Source organism: Salvia splendens, chromosome 22 (genome assembly GCF_004379255.2).
Source record: "Salvia splendens isolate huo1 chromosome 22, SspV2, whole genome shotgun sequence".
Lineage (NCBI taxonomy): Eukaryota > Viridiplantae > Streptophyta > Magnoliopsida > Lamiales > Lamiaceae > Salvia > Salvia splendens.
Window position 1 is genome coordinate 21,920,386 of NC_056053.1, and position 16,214 is coordinate 21,936,599.

General features: G+C 40.8%; 1 protein-coding gene and 1 non-coding gene across 2 annotated transcripts; one reads left to right on the forward strand and one right to left on the reverse strand.

Moving 5' to 3' along the window:
* Positions 1–7,620: 7,620 nt before the first annotated feature.
* Positions 7,621–7,693, reverse strand: TRNAA-AGC. Its single transcript has one exon. It is a non-coding gene; the product is annotated as a tRNA-Ala (tRNA).
* A 2,802-nt stretch (positions 7,694–10,495) lies between these two features.
* On the forward strand, positions 10,496–12,664 carry LOC121788041 (homeobox-leucine zipper protein HAT5-like). The gene is made up of 3 exons (XM_042186894.1): positions 10,496–10,995; positions 11,584–11,978; positions 12,061–12,664. Exons 1-3 carry the CDS (start codon positions 10,902–10,904, stop codon positions 12,475–12,477), a joined length of 906 nt encoding a protein of 301 aa, XP_042042828.1. The 5' UTR covers positions 10,496–10,901; the 3' UTR covers positions 12,478–12,664.
* The last annotated feature ends 3,550 nt before the right edge of the window (positions 12,665–16,214 follow it).

The window sequence follows — 16,214 nt, forward strand, 5'->3', positions numbered from 1 at the left end:
TCTGTATGAAGTACTTCTTTGACCGGACTTGGGCCTTGGTCTTATGAAGTAAACTTCTTTGACCGGACTTGGTCCTTGGTCTGATGAAATAAACATCTTTGACCGGACTCGTCTTTGGTCTGATGAAATAAACATCTTTGACCGGACTCGTCTTTGATCTGATGAAATAAACATCTTTGACCGGACTCGTCTTTGGTCTGATGAAATAAACATCTTTGACCGGACTTGGTTTGTGTTCTAATTCGGCGATTTTTGTCGCCGGGATCGAACTTTCCCTTGTCCTAATTCGGCGAGTTTTATCGCGTGGATCGGACTTTCCCTGTTAACCGAAGTGGTCTTATGCAGTAAACCTCTTTGACTAGACATGGTCGTCCCCGGTCTTATGAGGTAAACTTCTTTGACCGAACTTGGTCGTCCTAATTCGGCGAGGTTTATCGCGTGGATCGGACTTTCCCTTATTGCAGTTCGTTTCAGACGAAGTGCTTATTAAGCTGAATTGCGGTCTTGTATCCTCCTTGGAAGCTTGGACTCACAATCGTTGGCTTATTGCAGTTCGTTTCAGACGGACTGCTTGTTAAGCTGAATTGTGGTCTTATATCCTCCTTAGAAGCTTGGACTCACAATAGTCTTTAATAATCGATCTAAAAAGGGGATCAGTCTTTAAAGAACGATATACCTTGGTACCATTTGTAAGAGACGACAAGCACATAGAGAAAACACATAGAGAAAAAATGAAAAAGACGAAGGAAAAAAACCTTAAACCCCTTTTAAAAAACGACAAGTAAAAGGTAAAAAAAAAACAAACAAATAGAAACATGTACCCCTATGACCGAACTAGACACAAGACAGACTGACCGGACCTTGTCTCTTACAAGTGGTACTTCTTGAGGTTGGAGACGTGCCATGTTCGGGGTACTTGTTCTCCTGACATGTGAGTCAATTTATAAGACCCTTTGCCGAGGACTTCGGACACCCGATATGGACCCCTCCCATGTGGGTTCGAGTTTGCCCAGCTTTTCTGCTCGGCTTACTTCGTTGTTTCTCAAGACGAGATCTCCCACTTGAAATTGAAGCTTTTTCACCCTTTGGTTATAATACCGGGCTACTTGCTCCTTATACTTGGCTGCTTTTATGCACGCCAATTCTCTTCTTTCTTCGGCGAGATCTAGTTCTGCTCTCAGTCCGTCGTCATTCATTTCTGAGGAGAAATTTAGAGTTCGGGGACTGGGTACGCCGATCTCCACCGGAATCACGGCTTCAGTGCCGTACACCAGACTATACGGAGTTTCACCGTTGGAGGTTTTGGGTGTAGTTCGGTAGGACCATAGGACTTGAGGGAGATTTTCTACCCATTGTCCTTTGGCTTGTTCTAACCGAGCTTTTAGCCCTTTCACCAGAATCCGGTTCGTTACTTCCGTTTGTCCGTTTGCTTGGGGATGGGAGACCGAAGTGAACCGCTGTTGAATGTTCAGCTCTTGGCACCAATTCTTGAACGTCTTGTCGGTGAACTGAGTCCCATTATCCGAGATGAGGATGTGGGGTATGCCAAATCGGCACACTATGTTCTTCCAGACGAAGTCCAATGCCTTTGAGCTCGTTATCGTAGCTAAAGGTTCAGCCTCCACCCACTTCGTGAAGTAGTCCACGGCAACGATAAGGAATTTCATTTGCCGAGGAGCTTGAGGAAGTGGTCCCACTATGTCTATGCCCCATTGCATGAAAGGCCAAGGGCTTTGCATAGTGTATAGATCGGTCTGCGGCATCCTTGGGACATTTGCATGAATTTGGCACTTCGTACACTTCTTGACGAGCTGCACTGCCTCTTGTACCATGGTTGGCCAATAATATCCCCATCTCAGAACTTTTTTAGCTAAAGCTCTGGCTCCGATGTGGCTACCGCACGATCCTTCATGAACTTCTCTGAGGATGTAGTCCGTCTCTTCTGGTCCTACGCACCGCAATAACGGCTGGAGGTAAGACTTTCTAAAGAGGACTCCTTCATGAAGTTCGTACCGAAGAGCTCGGCACGTGATCTTCCGAGCTTCTCTCTTATCCTCGGGCAATTGTCCTTGATCCAGATACTGCAAGATCGGCGTCATCCAGTTCGGCGAGCTGGATACAGAATGTACCTCGGCTTCATCAATGCTTCGATGCATTAATTCTTCCGCCTTTGAGCTCGGATCTGAGGCCAACTTACTTAAGGTATCTGCTCGGCTATTTTCCGCTCTGGGAATGCGGATTATCCGAAAATAGGAGAAACTTCGGCTGATGCTTTGCGCTTTGTCCAAATACTTCTTCATTCTCTCGTCACGAGCTTCACTTGTACCCAACATGTGATTTACTACGACTTGTGAATCACAATGGACTTTGAGAGATTTGACGAGCAGACTTTGCGCTAACTGGAGTCCGGACAGGAGGGCTTCGTACTCGGCTTCATTATTAGTAGTGGGGAATAGGAAACGAAGTGAGTAGGTTACCTCGTGTCCGTCGGGAGCGACAAGTAAAATACCAGCTCCACTTCCCATCTTGTTTGAAGCTCCATCTACGAATCCGCTCCAGCAGTCCGGCGGCTCTACTTCGGATTCCAAGGGCTGTGCTAGTTCGGCATTGGCAGAATTCTTCTGTTCGGCAATAACAGGAATTGCTTGATCGAACTTCGCTTCTGCAAGAAAATCTGCCAAGGCTTGTCCCTTGATGGCTTTCCGAGGTAGATATTCAATTGTGTGCTCTCCCAACTCTATAGCCCACTTGGCGATTCTGCCTGATGCTTCTGGCTTGGTCAAAACTTGCCGAAGAGGTAGATCGGTTAAGACGCATACCTTGTGAGCATAGAAGTATGGCCGCAGTCTCCTTGCTGCATTTACTAACGCCAGAGCAATTTTTTCCAGAGGTTGATACCTTGTTTCTGGACCTCTTAATGCTCGGCTTGTAAAGTAGATGGGAAACTGCTTTAGGCCTTCTTCTCGTACAAGCACCGCGCTGATGGTTTGATCCGATGCCGCTAAGTATAAGAATAGTACTTCGGCTTCGGCTGGAGCAGAGAGAATAGGAAGCTCGGCTAGATAACTTTTGAGCTCGTCAAAGGCCTTTTTCTGCTCGGCTCCCCACTCGAACTTTGGTGCCTTTTTCAACACCTTGAAGAACGGCAGTTGCTTTTCGGCTGCTTGGGAAAGGAATCGACTCAGTGCGGCTAGACATCCGGTTAGCCTTTGCACGTCATGTATGGACTTCGGCATTGCCATGTTCTGAACGACTTGAACTTTTGAGGGGTTTGCCTTGAGTCCGTCTTTTGAAACCCAACAACCCAGAAACTTTCCCGAATCTACCAAAAAGGTACACTTATGGGGATTAAGTTTGAGGTTGGCTTTCTTGAGCACGTTGAGAGTGGACTTGAGGTTGTGCTCGTACTCCGAGGTGCTTTTGCTCTTGACGACTATATCGTCAACATACACTTCGACCTCCTTTCCAATCAGGTGCCGAAAAAGCTTGTCTACCATCCTTTGATAAGTGGCTCCGGCATTCTTTAAACCGAATGGCATCTTTTTATAAGCGAAAATGCCGAAATCAGTAATGAAGGCCGTTTTTGAAGCGTCAATCTCATCCATTAAAACCTGATGGTATCCTTTGTATAGATCAAGAAAACAAAAAATTTCAAAGCCTATCAGAGCTTCTACTTTTTATCTATGTTCGGAAGGGGATAGCAATCTTTGGGACAGTGCTTATTTAGATCGGTGAAATCTATGCACATCCGCCATCCTCCTTCCTTTTTCTTGATCATGACAGGATTGGCCACCCACGAAGGATACTTCACTTCGAATAACACATCCGCCTTCAATAATTGACGGACTTCGTCATGGATGACTTGACTTCGTTCTGCCGCAAAGAGTCTTTGCTTCTGTTTTATCGGCCGGACCGAAGGATCAATATTTAAACGATGAGTGATTACCTCGGGGGGCACTCCGGTCATGTCCAACGGAGACCATGCAAAGACGTCTTTGTACTCCTTGAGGAGCTGGATGGTTTTTTTCCCGAAGTAGAGGCGTTCCCGCGAAGCCGATCTTAACCGTTCTGGATGGATCGTCTTCGTACAGCTGAACTGCCATCGAGTTCGGCTCCGGTATGACTTCGGTCATCGCCTCTGACTCCGGCTGCTGTGATTGCTATGCTTGGTGGTGCCGATCTGACTGCTCGGCACTTCTAAGCGCAATTTGCAGACATTCCTTTGCTCTCTTTTGGTCACCTCGGATGACCGCTATCCCTCCTTTAGTAGGGATCTTGATGGTGAGGTGATAAGTGGAGCAAATGGCCCGAACTGTGTTGAGCCAGTCTCTTCCCAGGATGACGTTGTACGGGGACCGAGCTTTCACCACGAAAAACTCAATCATCGTACTGGAGCTAGTAGGCGCTTTCCCCACCGTGATCGGAAGGCTGATAATACCTTCAGGGCGGGTGTCCTCCTGGGCGAAGCTCTTCAGGGGAAGCGGAGCCGGGCTGAGCCGAGCTGGGTCCACTTCTAGTTTGTCGAAGCACTCTTTAAAAAGAATGCTGACTGACGCTCCTGTATCCACAAACACCCTGTGGATCAGTTTGTTTGCCACTCCGGCTTGGATGACAATGGCGTCTTGGTGAGGAGAGATGGCCGGGACGGGATCAGCATCTGAGAACGTAATCACTTCGTCCTGCTTCAGCCTTTTATGCGTTGGCTCTTCTCGATTGGAGCCTCTGCGCTCTGACTTCAGGGACGACTTGGTCTTCCCGGCAGGGAGAGCGTCAATAGTCAGGATTACTCCATCATATTGCGGCTCGTCATCGTCTTCGGGATCCGGCTGCCTTTTCGGATCCTGAGGAGCGCAGTTCGCACCTCTCTGCTTCTTATTCTTCTTTGACTGCTTGCTTTGGTATTTTTTCAATGTCCCTGTCCTCACAAGAACATCGATACCTGCAGCCAAGTTTCTGCACTCCTCGGTATCGTGACCGTGGTCTTGATGGTAGGAGCAGTAGTTATCCTGGGGTCGGCGCGCGGCAGATTTCGTCATCCGCTTTGGCTTTTCGAACAGGTCAGAGTGTAGTTCGAAAATTTCCGCTCTCGGCTTGTTCAGCGGTACGAACTGAGCGGGCGGCTTCTCGGGATTGAGACGGGGTCCCAATCTGTCTTGCACCGGAGTCCTTTGAATCCTTTCAAAAGGAGTTCGGCGAGGATGTCCCTGATCGCCAAAAGGAGTTCGGCGGGGATGTCCCTGATCGCTGTGATCGGGCTTCCTCCTGTCTCCTCGGGACGATGAGCTGTCTAACGACCGTTTGCGACGGTCTGCCTCATCGGCCCGGGAGTACTGGTCCGCAATGTCCCACATTTCCTGAGCTGTCTGCGGACCGCACTCAACGAGCTTCCTGTAGAGAGCTCCGGGCAGGATTCCATTTTGGAATGCCGAGATGACAAGCAGATCGTTGAGATCGTCTACTTGCAGGCATTCCTTGTGGAATCTTGTCATAAAGTCGCTGATTTTTTCGTCGCGACCTTGACGAATGGAAAGCAGCTGAGCCGAAGTGATTCGGGCTTCCGCTTTCTGAAAGAACCTCCTGTGGAAGGCATCCATTAGATCTCGGTAAGATCTGATGCTGCCCTGGGGGAGGCTATCGAACCACCTTCTCGCGTTCCCGATGAGCAGCTCGGGAAACAGCTTGCACATGTGGACCTCGTTGAGACCCTGGTTCGCCATGTTATACTGATAGCGCCCCAAGAAATCGTGAGGGTCCACGAGCCCGTCGTAAGTCATCGACGGAGTTCGGTAGTTCTGTGGTAGGGGAGTTCGGGTGATGTCGTCCGAGAACGGAGTCTTCAGTGCTCCGTACACGGCGAATCCGATATCTCGTCGGTATGGAGGAGATTGAGTTCTCCTGTGATTCCGGTACCGAGGAAGAGCAGGAATATGTCGGGGTTGAGGATTCTTCTTCCTGGAAGACACGGCACTACTGCGGTAGTGACTTTCATGTCTGGATGAAGAAGGAGAATCCTCCGTTTTCGTCTTCGGCTCTTGGCTCTTTTGCAGGAAGGCTAAGAACTCATCCTGCTTCTCAGCCAAGAACAGCTTGACAGTCTCATTCAAATCAGGCTGCTGGGAAGACTCAGTGGGACGATTTTTGGAGCGGCCTGTTCCTTCGCCATGAGAACTGGTGGTGGATTTATCCCTAGGTTGTTTTCCAGACCTATGGGATGGATTGGCTTCCTCCGGGTTCTCACGGGCAGGAATGCGGGTATTCTGCGATCTGGTATGCATTTTTTTGGGTGGAAAAAATGGATCAAAAATTCGCTTTATCACAAATTTTGTTCTCTGCTTCCCACAGACGGCGCCAGTGATTGATCCGCGAATTTTTGATGTTAGCAAATGCTGGTAGAGAATGAAAATGCAGACACAAGGAATTTACGTGGTTCGATTTACTGAAGTAAATCTACGTCCACGGGAAGAAGGGAGGGCAAGATTGTATTGCTTGATCTGTTTTCTACAGCTTACAAATACAAACTTGCTATTTGCTATATGGTATTTTATCTCTAGAGAGCTTAACCTTCTCATATCAGATCTAAGTTCCATTTATATCTTGGACTAAGATCGTGGCTTGCATCACCACCCTAAGTCGTGGATGTCGTGTAGGTCATGGCCTAAGATCGTGGATGTAGCGTAGGTCATGGCCTACGATCGTGGCCTGAGTTGACACCACGTGGTAGTGGGTGTGTTGGACATCCTGTATGGGTCCACTAACTCCTTGTTCGGTCGAATACTGAGACCGAACTGCTTTGGTTGCCGATCTGAGAGTAGAGCTTGATGCCGACCTGAGAGCAGAGCTTGATTGGTTGGCTTTTACCGAGCTGTAGGCTGAGGCCGAACTCTTTGGTAATGCCGAACTCATACTCCTGCTTTGGTTGCCGATCTGAGAGTAGAGCTTGATGCCGACCTGAGAGCAGAGCTTGATAGGTTGGCTTTTACCGAGCTGTAGGCTGAGGCCGAACTCTTTGGTAATGCCGAACTCATACTCTTCCTTGGGCTTTGGGCTGATGGGCCGTCATTGCTGTTGGGCTTGTTTAGTACGCACCCCATCAGATACAATTATGTTTTTACAATCTGTCATATACATGGGATTACATTATACTAGTAAATGCTAAAATCAATATAGCTCACTAATACATACGGAGTACTCCCCCCGTTCCAGGTTACTTGAGTCGTATTCCTTTTTAGGTTGTCCCAAGTTACTTGACTCATTTCTATTTTTAGCTAAAAACAAAACATCTAATCTCACCTACTTTACTCTTTCTTTTTTCTCTTACTTTATTCTCTCATCTACTTTATTTAATTCACTATGCACAACTTTCTTAAATCAACTAAAAATAAATTTTTTAAACAGTGGGCGCCAAATTATAGATAGGTGATGCATGCATTCATGATGATTTTTATTTACTGGAGGACTAGATATAGAGACCATACTGATGTTAGATTTGAAATTATAAATCAAATCAACTAAAACAGATATAGAAACTTAAAGGCCCAGAAGAAAAGGCCCAAACCGGTAGTTTTTTGTTTTAAAATTTTGACTTAAAAAATCAAAGGACAAAATAGGAATAAAATAAAATGGAGATGCGGGGTATCGATCCCCGTACCTCTCGCATGCTAAGCGAGCGCTCTACCATCTGAGCTACATCCCCTACGTTAACTGTAGATTCATAATAATGTTTATATACTGACACATTATCCGTGTTTTGGCAGGATAAACTTATTATAATATGTTAATTACTTTTATGGTACTCCCTCCGTCCCACCACAAGCGATGGATTTCTTTTAGGCACGAGATTTAAGAAAATGATATATGTTGAGTTAAAGTGGATAGAATAAAGTATAAGAGAGGAAAAAGTATGAGAGAATAAAGTAAACAAGAGAGAGTGAATAAAGTAAGAGGGGGTTAAAGGTTTGTTTTTTGTTAAAAAAAAGAAATTGATCACTTGTGGTGAAACAATCAAAAATGGAAAGTTGATCACTTGTGGTGGGACGGATGGAGTATTAAGTCTTACACAAATTAATTTTATAAAATATCTATGTACTACCACGTGTTGACTAGCAAAAGAAATTACGAATAAATTTATAAGAGCATCTCCGAGGAGAGAAGGTATATAAAAAATGTATATTGTGTATTTACCTTCTTAAAAAGTGAAATATACCTTTTTTAAAAGTAACACATTCTAAAGGGAAAAAGTATATAGAAAGGTAATTATTTTTAAAAAATAAAATAATAGTACAAAATACATTAAAAAACATAAAGTGTAATACTTTCTCACATACCTTTCCTCTAGTTGAAAGATTTTTCATGAAAAGAAGGCAAATATGGTAATTATAAAATTTTACCTCTTCATTGATGGGGAGATAAAAATACCTTTTCAAAATACAATTTGTCATTCTCTCAATTCATCTTCTTCCACATTCAAACTACAATTCAGTGTGTGTGAGTTATTGTTTCTTCAGCTTCGGTCATCCAACAATAAGAAGTACTACAATCTATTTTAAATCTATCATTTTTTTCACAACAAATATGTTCTCAAATCAACTATTGAAGATATCCAATAGTATAATTGTGTTACTTTTATACATCTAAAATTTAAAGTACTATTCCAAAACCTAAATTAATTCATAAAGTACAACATATTTCTCTAGAATAATTCTAAGCTATTGCGTAACAAGTGTTATGTCCTATTGAGTGACTCAATATATTACTAATTCAACTGCGTATTTATTATTTTTCTTTCATTTTGCATTGCCAATTATCAAAACATTGATAAAAGCAAGAATTGCCATTTGTATTTGGAATTTGCACTATGATTGAGATTGATTCGACTTGGTGTCTTGTTTTCTTTGCCCTCTCTTTGTCGACATGCATCACCACTTCAGATCACATTTGTTTCACTAACAAATATTCCTCCGTACCATGTTAATAGAGTCGTTTTTCTATTTTGGAAAGTTCCAAGTTAATTGAGTCATTTTTATTTTTGACAAAAAATAATTCTCTATTTTACTTTATTCTCTCTTCATCTCTCTTACTTTATTCTAGGGCTGACAATTTTTGATCCGACATGTTAATCCGACACAAATCCACACGAAAATAATGGGTTTGGGTCAAGCCTTATTGTGTTCGTGTTCTTATTGGATTGACCCGTTAAGAACCCGGAAAATTCGGATTGGGTGCGGGTTGGATACGGATAACCCATTAAAAATAATAATATTATTTTTATTATTTATAAAAAAACAATGCTTTACAAATTTCTTGTAAATCAAGATTAAATCATGCAAAATGATTTTTTATCGTATAAATCAAGTTTAAAATTAGGTTAAATCTTGTAATATCAGGTTTTAATAGTATAATATCGGGCTCGGGTCGTTATCGTGTCGCGTCAATCCATATTATATCCTGCTGTTAACGGGTTCGTGTTGGGTTCGGATCGTGTTCGGGTATGAGGGTAGCAGGTCGGGTTCGTGTTTGGATTGACAGTTTCTTTAACAAGTTGGATTCGGGTTAGACCTTATTGGATTGGGTCGTTATCAGGTTGACCCAATAACGACTCAATCCGCACGATTTGCCACCCCTACTTTATTCTCTCTTATTTTTTCCACCATCCATTTAACACACTATTCTTAAACTCCGTGCCGAAAAGAAATGTCTTTATTAACAAGGAACAGAGGGAGTACTATTTTTTATTTTTTAAATGCTGAGAATACGCATATTAGTATTATTTAGTCTCATTTTTATGATTTATTTCCATTCTTATCTACTGCTAATTCCACCTAGTTTAGGCTCATGTGTCGTATTTTTGGGTGTTACCAGAGGAAGAATACTAGCTAGCCCTAAAAGCACAAATATAATTAACGGGGAACCATTAATTAAATAAATACAGAGATAGTAATAATAATTTTTTATTTTCTTCATATTTAAAGTACAACTTGTTTATCCGTCTGTGTATTAAATGAAATTGTTGGGGGTGGTGTAATTTTTAATAAAATGGAAATATAAGAATAAGATTATCGCATGTGGTGTAGGTTATTTTGATAATGTTTTGGTTCATTCAAAGGGTAAAACGGTCTTTTAAAGAATTAAAATGTATTATTTTCCTCTTAAAATGATATATAATACTCCCTATTTATACTTTGTTGGAATATATTGTGATGACCTAAAATGGCTACAGAATAACCCTTGTTCCCAAACCTTACATTACCTAGAATTAACAAAAATACTACTCCATATCTAAGAATGTCCTCTCTTAACTTAATTAAAATAAACCTTATATTAGTGTAGAGAATCTTAGCTAAAACTCCATAAAACAAAGTAGTACAAGTAGATGTGTAGCTTTCTTTGAATGTATCCATCTACATCTACACAACACGTTTGCTTTTGTTCATCCCCACCAGAAAATGAAATGAAATGAAACAGAGTCTCTTAGCTCAGCTATCAAGGATTCCTCCTCATAAATACCCAATTCGCATATATCTCTGAGTCTCCTACCCCTTGCCCCCTCCCATCCCCAAATAGCCAATATTTTACGCTTACTTTTTTCCTCCACCTTCTTCTTGCTAACTTCCCACTACTCACGCACAACACAACACACTACTCTGCCTGACGAAAAAAAGAAAGAAATGATGGGTGTGATGAGCAACCGTTGTTCCCACACTTCCCACATCACGGCCATCATCATCACCAGCTTCTTCCGCCATAAATTCTAAAGATTTCACCTTTTTTCTGTGTTTGCCAACAACCATCTTCAGCCCGCACTCCCGCCAAAATGCCCAATTCTTGAATTCTCTTGCTTATTTTTGTCCCCCCCCCCCCCCCCCCCCCCAAAAAAAAAACTTTCTTTTTTTGTTGATGTGTTAATGGGCAGTGGCAGCGCTATAGATCTGTCTAAGAAGATGAAATCTCGTGGTCTTGATTCTGTGTTTGCTTCTGCTCCTTCAGATTCGTTTCTTGGTAGCCCATCTCCACAACTTTTGTTATGTTGACTTGTTTTATTTGTTGAATTTTGTTGCTGTAATTTATGTCTGATTCTTGGAATTGGTTTTTGGGTATGATTTTTTTTTATCTATATGTGTGTTACTGTGTGTATTAGTTAGTAGAATTCTTGTTGATCATCTTGTAGAAGGGGATAGGCATACTTGTTTGGAGATTCAAGGATTGTGTTGGTTTTGAATTTTTGTTTCTATGCTAGTTTTGCTTAAGATTTGGACATCTTTGGATCATGAGTTGGAAATTAGTTTCTAGGGAGTATGATTTTTTATATATTAGGTGTGTGACTGTCTGTATTAGTTTGCAGAATTCTTGGTGTTCAATTTGTAGAAGGAGATAGAGATGCTTGTTTGGAGATTATTGGTTTAGAATTTATGTTTCTATGCTCGTTTTACTTAAGAGTTGGACATCTTTTGGATCATGAGTTGGAAATGGTTCAAGATCTCTATAGATAGGAATCAAATCACCATTTTAAATCTGTTTCATTCAGTAATTTCTTCATTCTTAGCAATTGATTTGTGTTGATTGTGAGTGAAATTTCCTTATTCTCAGGGCCGGGAGCGATGGTGAGTTTCGGAAATGTTGGTAGGGATGACAGATCAGGAAACTCGTTCTATCAGTTGTTTGAGATGCAGGAGAACGGGGACGAATACTTTGATGACTATTTTAGTCAGCCGGAGAAGAAGAGGAGGCTCTCAGCAGATCAAGTCCAGTTTCTCGAGAGGAGTTTCGATGTTGAGAATAAACTCGAGCCAGATAGGAAGCTTCAGCTGGCGAACGAGCTTGGCCTGCAGCCTCGTCAGATTGCAGTGTGGTTCCAGAACCGGAGGGCTCGTTGCAAGACGAAGAGCCTTGAAACAGAATACGAGACATTGCACTCGAGCTATAAGAGCTTGAAGATGGACTATGATAACCTCGTCAAGGCGAATGAGAAGCTAAAAGCTGAGGTAATGCAAAAGTCCTTCTTGAAGATGTTGCAAAACTCGATATTCTTGCTTCGTATATCTGATGTTGCTATAATCTGAGCAGGTTCTTCACCTCGAACACAGCGGGACTGCTCAAGATGTGGAGATATTGGATACTAAGGAACTATCAGAAGCAATGCCAACATCTACCGATGAAGAACATAAAGTTTCTATTTCGACTTCTAAGAATGATGAGCAAAGCTCAACAAAAAGTGATGTCACCAATGAAGACAGTCCCCGGTTGAGAGGCGAGGCTCATCATCACCATCTGTTTGTTGAATCAGGTGAGTCTTCTCATGACTTTGATCCCGGTCAGTCTGTTTTCTCGCTTCATGGAGAAGATAGCTTGAATCACGAGGAATTGCTACAACATGCCTGTGTCTTTCCTAAGACCGAAGATGTCTATTGTCACAACCATGCAACTTCCTGTGGCTATGGATTTTCTGTCGAAGATCTTGCCTTCAATTTCTGGTCGTATTAAGTTCTTGTCCGTATATTTTTACGACCTTTTTGACACCCTTTTTCGTATTATTGCTAGGTAATAAGTGAGTGTTGTAACAATAATCCCAGTTCCCCCAATCATAGTTGGGCCATGTCTAAATGGTATAGGCTTGTTTCAAGCTTTTGTTCATCTATGTATCATATTTTAGTGAAAAATATGTGAAATATGTGATGATTGCAAACCAAAACTAAGAAAAACAATGGAATTCATGATACGGATTATAATTGGCGGGGAACTTGAAGCTTGAATCTTCAATCGTCTTCCAAGAATGCTTCCTCCAGAGAAAGTGTGTTTTTGCGGCTGGTAGAATATATCCCGAGTTGCCCCAACTCTTTTCTCTTATTTCCCTCTTCTAAAATCGCGTTTGGCTTAGAAAATCGTCAGTTCGACGGACCCGGCCGGGTGGAATTATTCAACCAGAAATCTTTCAACATGAAATCCACCCAGTCGGGTAGAAGTCTCTGGAGTCCTCACGTTATAAAAGTGTCACCCGGCCGGGTGGAATTATTCAACATGAAATCCACCCGGTCGGGTAGAAGTCTCTGGAGTCCTCGCGTTATAAAAGTGTCACCCAACCGGGTGGAATTATTCAACATGAAATCCACCCGGTCGGGTAGAACTCTTTTTGCTCCAATTTCGCCTATTTTTGCCTAAAACACTCAACAAACACGTGAATTCTAAAACACAGAGTAATTGGCTGGAAATAACCAATTTGAGCACAGAAACTCAACAATTATGCACATCAACATACTAATCACAGCACTATAAATACGAGTTTGTCAAGCACCTTGTCACCGAAGCACAAGATCACGACGCTGTGAGCCTTCAATTGCATCTCATCGTGCTTCGCCTGAGCCTTCTCATCAAGAACAGCCGCTTTCCCTTTGTTCTCAGGATCCGCCTGAGTCAAAGCCGCAGCTAGACCTTGTTGAATCAAGATTGCACGCATCTTCATCTTCCAAAGACTGTAGTCATTTTTCCGGTGAACCTCTCCGCCTCAAGTCGCGTCGCCATCTGCAATTTCTTGGTCGTCGATTCGATTCCCACTGGACGACGCCAATTGTTGTGGATTCTATCTTAATCGAAGAACAAGAAAGAACTTTGTTTGAGGGGAGAGAACGAGAGCTCAATTTTTTTTTTTGGAATGTGGAATCTTTTTTGAAGTGATGAAGAACTTACTCAAGATACAAACCTCATGCCTTATATCTATGCACAAATTGCAGCTAACAAAAGAGCTAAGCTAAAACAGAAAGTAAAACGGTTGGAGCGAGCTGTTCCAACGGATAGATCCTAACGGTCACTTTCTAACAAACTCTCGGATGCACCGAGCTTGTTTCCTTTCATCTCTTCAAGCTGAATGCTAATCAGCTTTCAACAGAAACCAAACAACATAACGTCTACGTCTATAAAATTAATTTGGGCCATTATATGCCAAGGAGAATATGAAGGATCCATATTATTAATTAGGCCCAGTACAATAAATAAATGTAGGCCCAATATATTTATATGAGAAAAAATAATTATTCAGCCATTTAAACCTAAAGTAAATTTGCCATGGCAACACACTATAATCTGAGCATGTTCTTCACCTTTAATTTCTGGACCGTATATTTCTACGACCTTTTTGGTATAATTGCTAGGTAATAAGTGAGTGTTGTAACAAATGCCAGTTCCCCCAGTCATACTTGGGCCATGTCTAAATGGCTTGTGTCAAGCGTTTGTTCATCTATGTATCATATTTTAGTGACTCATTTTAATGAAAATAATTTAACTTATGTGTTGATTGCTTGTTTGATACCAAAATTGATACGCCTTCCATCCGCAATATAAAATCTTATTTTGTCATTTTGGTATGTCATCGATTTAAAGTTTCATTTATTTTATTTTTCCATTCTAAACATATGGATCTCAGCATTCAACTAAATCTTTACGGTCATATTCAGTGGCGGATCTAGGGGGGGCAGGAGGGGGCGGTCGCCCCCTCCGTGCGACTATTTTCCCCTTATCGGGACGTAAAATTACCATGTCCGCCCCCTCCGTTTGCCTCCGGCGTCACCCCGAACAACGAAAAGAATAGCCATGTCCTCACTCAATCAAGCTAATACTATATATTCCGCCCCCTCCGATTCCGGATCCTGGATCCGCCACTGGTCATATTCTACTATAAATCAATATACAAAATTGGGGTTCACATTCTACTAACTCATTTCCCCATTTTCTCAACTGATACATTTCTCATTTCTCATTTCACTTTCAATTAGTGATTATAGATATATGACATAATTATTTTATCAAATTCCATATTTTAAAACTATATACTATCAGAGTATATAGCTAAAGAGCTTTGATTAAGAATTTTGCTTTTTATATATTCGAGTCCTCACTCCTCCATTTGCAAGAGCAAAATTGGCTTAAGTGATGTTACGTTAATGATAAATTGATAAGAGTATATATTGGCTTTTAAGTGAAGGCTTGACCGTATATGTTAAATTTTGTTTGATATTGGAAAGTGGTTGCATGTCTCCATCGTTTTTACTTTTTCTGAAATTCGTATTTAAATGCTACTCATCATACTAATTCGATAGTTAAATACAAGATTGCTAAAATATAATATGCGTGTGTTTCAGTGTTTGCACGTCTTCTTCATTATTTCATATAATACGTGGTAATGACTTAAAACTGACTCTGGCATATAAAAGGGAGTAGGCAAAATTAACACTTACCCATTTATTAATTACAATAATAATAGCATAAAAACATTCAAAGAGTTGATAGAGGAGGCTAAAGACCTAACCTCTAACCAATGTTTTAAAAACCGGACCGGCAAGCGAACCGGCGACGTTACTGGTTCACGGTCCAACCGGTCCAACCGTTTTACTGTTGCAAATATATATAAAAATATATTAAATTTAGTAAATGATTTACAATTAATAATATATCACAAAACATTAAACCTTATAGATAATTAGTGATGTATAAATATAAATAATATTAAAATTTAGTAAATATATTCAGATATATATATATATATATATATTTAATATTAGTTAGTCTAGATAAAAATTTAATATTTCATGTATTAAAATAGATAATGTTTATATTAATTTAAGAAAATTTATTTCGTAAAATAATATATAATTAAATACGAATTAAGTACTTATTAATTAGTTTAGATAAGATTATTCATTAATGTCAATAGCTAGGGTATATAAATTTAGTATGTAATATAAAAAATTTATTTATAGTAAATAATGAATCTTATATGATACTAATAATAATATAGGTGGTAAGTAGAGCATCATTAAAATATAAAGGATTAAAGGATGACAATTATATATATTATAATTAACAATTATATTAAAGAATAATAAAATTAAAATGAATTATTAGTTTTTTAGATAAAATTAATGGTTAATGTATAAAAATATTTAACGTTCAAATTATTTAATGAGCTCATCTGGTGGAGTGGTAGAGGTCTTCTTAACTAGAAGAGAGGTCATTAGTTCAACCTCTACCAACAACAAATTTTAAAAAAAATTGAATGGTTGTGAAATAAAAAAAAATAAGATTACTACATTAATTTAATTAGATCTTACTTCATTGCTTTGAGCATGTTAGCAAAATGATCTTGGTTGTATTTAGTCCTATCATTGTCATCATCGCATACCATTTTGGCTGTCTTCATGTGATCACTCTCAGTGGCAAACCCTTTTAGA

Coding starts and splice junctions, on each gene's coding strand:
- LOC121788041 (XM_042186894.1), top strand. CDS start 10,902: ATGGGCAGTGGCAGCGCTATAGATCTGTCTAAGAAGATGAAATCTCGT. Junction 10,996..11,583: donor TCCTTCAGATTCGTTTCTTG/GTAGCCCATCTC, acceptor CCTTATTCTCAG/GGCCGGGAGCGATGGTGAGT. Junction 11,979..12,060: donor ATGAGAAGCTAAAAGCTGAG/GTAATGCAAAAG, acceptor TAATCTGAGCAG/GTTCTTCACCTCGAACACAG.